A 4763-nucleotide genomic window follows, 5' to 3' on the forward strand; every position below is an offset into this window, starting at 1 on the left:
TTATTTAATGTTTATAAGAAGACTATAAATGCTGTAGTTATTATAACATTAGTGGGTAGTAGGGGTTTTGGTGGGGTCTTGGCAAAACTGTCACACGAACCCGTGAGGTATGTTAAGCTAAATAGTTATAGTAGTAATAAGGCTTTAAGGTGCAGAGACAGTGTGTGGTGACTGTTGTTAGAGTGGTGGCTGCTGTGTTATTCATTTGAGATGTAAGAGACGACGTTGTATTCCCCTAGTATTCAGGTAAGAGAAAGGCATAGGTGGAGGGTTAGCATTGTTCTGTTGTTGCAACGAAAATCATTGTTTAGTCTTTGCTTTCACAAGAGCTATATCTCACACACTAAACTCCAGCCTATTCCCTACAAAGTCTCGTGCAAAGAACCTCGTCGGGTACTCAACGCCCTCTGCCCCACTATTCTTCGCACCAGGCTTATCAGCCATTAATGGCGCGCTCTCGTCTTTCCTCTCAAAATGTTCCCATACCCTCGTTTGCAGCTCGTTCAGCGCTTCTACGCTACCAACCCGGAAACAGGGATGGCGTGAGGAGTGGTGAGCAAAGTCCTCAGGCTTGCCGATCGCGACGTGCACTTGCTGGCCTGATGTGCCGATGTCGAACCATGCGAGTGTTTCACGCTGGAGATGGGGTACGGGGCGTGGTGTGAGGCCGAGGGTTTGAGAGTAGAATTCGTTAGCGAGGTGGAGGGTTGAGGGCGGTACCACCAGGTTGATGTGGTGGATGCCTGTTATCATGTTGGGCGAAGGTGCGAGGTGAGTTCGTTGGGTGGTTGATGGTTGTGAGGACTTGGCGCTGCATCATGGGGTGAATGCTGATTGCGGGGTCAAGACGTGGAGGCGGGCACGTGTCCTGCGGGCTATTGGTGATGGCTTATCGGAGACGACGCTGAGCCTGCGCCACACGCAACTTCTCACCTGAAGAACACTCAGCCTTGCATGTTATCGACAAGATGATTGCTTAGATGCAGCATACACTCAGCCTTTTACATCCTCCAAGGCCAAATACGTGGCGTTATGGTTTCATTGGTCCGGCCCGCGTTCCCCGCACAGCAGATCGCCAGTGTTGCCTATATACTTTGATTTCAAGTACAGTCAGACGGTTTTTTACACTCAAACGAAACATTTAGCTATGTCATTCTAGATATCAACGGAAATGCCATCTACCACATTGCCCGACATATGTGACCCCTTTCTCTCGAGTGCAGACCACCTCTATGATGACTACAGCAGCCTGGGGCACACAATTAGGCAGCTTTGTGAGGTGGAGGACTACTCGATCTCGAGACCCCGAGCTTCGGTGGATAGGAACAGCTCGAATTGTGAATTCTGCAAGATAATAGCTTCCAATCCTAGGCTGAAGTCTGGCACACGAGACTTCATCATCCACAACAAGAGTGTTCTTAGTGAGCGTGGTTCTCGCCCAGCCGACAGTATCGACAGACTGACTGTCCAGCGTGAGAGCCGACTGTGTCTTAGATTGCCTGTTTTTACCACTGAAGGCCAGGAATTGTTCCAGTGGGCAATGGGAAGAGGTGATAGGGGCTGATTGTCGACACAGGCAGCGTACCCGCCACCGCCAAACATGTCTCGGGCAGATGCATCAAGGCCGCTTCGAATCTTGATCAAGCAAGGCATTGGTTGAACGACTGCCTTCGCAACCATGACCACGATTCTAGCACAGCTGCTACCCATCTGTCTAGGCTGCTGGCAGCAGGTACTACAGATGGGTCGGAGCAGATCATAATTGTGGGCGACTCAAATTCCGATGCCAGATATCTAGCAGTCAGCTATCGTTGGGGCCAGCTAGTTGCGGGGTAAGAAGGTCGACTTCAGTCGGAACACACAACCAAGAACAGTCCGATCCCAACACAGTATATTAGTATCGACCTAATTTGCCACGTCCAATAGATAATATATGTGATGAGGTGGAGTTTACATCTTATAAAACTCTGCTACGTGGGCTGACCTCATCATTTCTTCGTTTACTACCTTGGCTTCCTTGGGCCAACTGCATAATAATCTGCGCAGGCATGTTGTTCCTGTAAATTTTGGCGAGGCAGTGCATTAGCCTGAAACAATATGCAGATATTAGGAGATCTACGTTACTTAGAGACTTTGGCTCTTATGGTTAACGAGGACGATCCCCGCTCCCCAGCCGGAGCCGGCACAAGTGGGGTGATGCTGCAACAAGTCACCGCAAGCGTCTTGTCATCTACGACTAGGACGGCAAGGTGATGCAGACTAACAACAGCCCACGTCGCTTCTTCGAAGACCCTTCCCTCAATAAAGTCGGAAATCCTTACTACCTCTAGCATTCAACAGGCACCTCGCACACAATTAAAATTATAGTTAGCTAAGCTAGATAGTCTGTTTTACCAGAAGAACAAGCTATTACAGCTAGTTAAAGGATAGACTACTCACAAGTCGATTGTTAAATTTAAGGATGGATGGCTTCTATGATATGTTGACTCTTCGCTTATGGGCGTCGATGATTTGCGCAGCACAAAGGTTAGGGAGCTTTTGTTCCAGAACAGCGCGTTTGAGCTTGCTCAGCCGCAACCAGTTGTGACCCCATAAGCTAGATCTGTAGCACTAGAGGCGTTAGATGCAAGACCTGTTTCGAGTGCATACAAAGAGATAGACTTTAGTTCTTAACCCCGCTGAATACCTAACCACTCAACAGCGCTTTCCCTTACTACCAAGACTTTGCAGTCCTCAAAAACCAAAATCTCCATACGCGCCCTTGTATCTCGCATCCAAACAGCGTTTCGGGGAAAAGCCTCTTTTAACAATTCGTAGATAGTGTGAAAATTACATCGTTGTATGTTATTTTGCTCCACCCCCGCTTTCCCCGCCCTTAGTTAGCCAGCCCTTGCACAGCGGGGTTGTGTAGGGAGAAGAAGCAGCCTGCAGTAGCCTTATAAAATATTGTTCCGAGTTTTGTGGTATGTATCTCAGCAGCAATATATGTACTCGCCGAATAGCGGTAGTAGCCGTTTCGGCTCGGCCGCCGGGCGTAAATAAATTGTGTGTGTGTGTGTGTATCAAGGCAACTTGGTTTAGAACAAGAGAGAAACATTCTCCTGATCACCTTTTACACCAATACCTCAGCACAATGTTCCAAAGAAGGAACTCCGTCTTGGATGGACGAAATCTGGTACGACTAGCATCCCCGGACTTCATTCCAGAATAGATGCTGCCTTGAGTGGCCGGTACTCTAATTGCTAACCTCTTGGAATACTTTGATAATGAACCTTGAACAAAGAGATTCTCTAGATATAACGAGGATCTCAAATATTAATAGAGCCCTGAGCACCTCATGAATTCATGTCAATCTGCAGATCATCTCCTCAGCTCTTCACGAAGCTTTTAACTAACGAAGCATATTTTTACATTCTCTACTGTCAAGATGCGTTTCACCAACACTCTTACTGCGGTCCTCGGTATTAACTCAATGGCTACTGCTGGCTTCGTCAAGGCTGATTTTTATATCAGCAACGTCGCTGGTACCCAACTTGAGCGCCTGAACAGCTACAGAAACCAGCACCAGCTGACTCCGGAACAAGACAAAGTTCTTGACCAGGCAGCGGAGATTGTCCGCACGGCCGACCATTCTCAGATTGGTATTATCCGCGCTGCTACCGAGGCCGCCTTTGGTAATGCTGAAGCCGCATACATCCTCACCGGCAAGCACCGGGGCAGCGAGAATACTTTTGCCGAGAAACGGGCCCTGCTCCGCCGTGTAACAGACTGCAACTGCTCGACCGACGACAACTACTGCAATGACAGCCAGTACTGCGCCTACAACTATGGCAACTGTAACTTCAAGCCTGGGTGCGGTACTCTTTGGCTTGAGGTATGTGATGGCAGGTGCGTCAAGAAGTGATGCGAGTCCTGTTTAGTAATCGAAAAAATTTTGGAACACAAAAGAGGGCTATCTCATCTGTTGCTGGCTAGTTTTATCAATTCGCTTTTATAGTTATTATATCTGTGGTGACATGTTATCAAACCTCTCTATCATTTCCTTACGTATTCAGTTATGTGAGGCATTCCTACAGAGGTATGTTCCAAAAGTCCTTGCCAGTGTATCATTAACGACTGGTCTATCGGTCCAACTGTTTTAGCATCCACACCGACTTTTTGATGCTGGTGTTGATGCTGGTGATGGTCTATATACTCAATCTTTTGGTGTTTTCAACTATACTATGGCTCCCAACACTGATTCCTATATCCGTGCGCTCATTGTGACGCTGAAGTCACCCTCGGGTGGCAAAAATACTGCCCAGATCAGCACTATCACAGGTATTTCACCACGTACTATTGACGCAATCTATGGTAGAGCATGCCAGCGTAGCTTCGAGCCCAATTTACCTACGATCAAGCTCCTCCTAGAGCACCTCGAAGATGCCTCTCGTACTAGGCTCCCGCGTAAGCAAGAAGCTATCCACGAAGCTGCTATCAAGAAAGTACGCCGCGACTAATGTTGACGGGAGAAGAGCTACGCTAATATAATCTACCATATAGTCAATACATAGAAAAAGTAAAGCTCTAAAACTAACCACATGTTTATTCTTATTTTAAATCTTCATTTATCATTCAAAATCTTATTCTACTAACGTAAAGCACCACCGAGCCGGACACACCACCGAGCCGGACACTTTTTCTTGGCATCGCGAACATCACTTGCAAAGTAATATGTCCTAACCACGTGAAGAGATATTAACTCAGAGAGAAGGTAGAATTAC

At 47.3% G+C, this 4763-nt stretch overlaps 4 protein-coding genes across 4 annotated transcripts; 2 read left to right on the plus strand and 2 right to left on the minus strand.

Annotated features, from left to right (window-relative positions):
- Positions 1-336: 336 nt before the first annotated feature.
- Positions 337-753, minus strand: COCCADRAFT_10327 (uncharacterized protein; the record flags this gene model as incomplete). Its single annotated transcript, XM_007720591.1, has 1 exon — positions 337-753. One exon carries the CDS (start codon positions 751-753, stop codon positions 337-339), a length of 417 nt encoding a protein of 138 aa, XP_007718781.1.
- Positions 754-1287: 534 nt separating this feature from the next.
- On the minus strand, positions 1288-1710 carry COCCADRAFT_31445 (uncharacterized protein; the record flags this gene model as incomplete). The annotated part of the gene is made up of 1 exon (XM_007720592.1): positions 1288-1710. The coding sequence occupies one exon, from the start codon at positions 1708-1710 to the stop codon at positions 1288-1290; it is 423 nt and encodes a 140-aa protein (XP_007718782.1).
- Positions 1711-2965: 1255 nt separating this feature from the next.
- Positions 2966-3211, plus strand: COCCADRAFT_113047 (uncharacterized protein; the record flags this gene model as incomplete). Its single annotated transcript, XM_007720593.1, has 1 exon — positions 2966-3211. One exon carries the CDS (start codon positions 2966-2968, stop codon positions 3209-3211), a length of 246 nt encoding a protein of 81 aa, XP_007718783.1.
- Positions 3212-4223: 1012 nt separating this feature from the next.
- On the plus strand, positions 4224-4499 carry COCCADRAFT_113049 (uncharacterized protein; the record flags this gene model as incomplete). Its single annotated transcript, XM_007720594.1, has 1 exon — positions 4224-4499. One exon carries the CDS (start codon positions 4224-4226, stop codon positions 4497-4499), a length of 276 nt encoding a protein of 91 aa, XP_007718784.1.
- Positions 4500-4763: the final 264 nt, after the last annotated feature.

This window comes from Bipolaris zeicola (genome assembly GCF_000523435.1).
Source record: "Bipolaris zeicola 26-R-13 unplaced genomic scaffold scaffold_528, whole genome shotgun sequence".
Classification (NCBI taxonomy): Eukaryota; Fungi; Ascomycota; class Dothideomycetes; order Pleosporales; family Pleosporaceae; genus Bipolaris; species Bipolaris zeicola.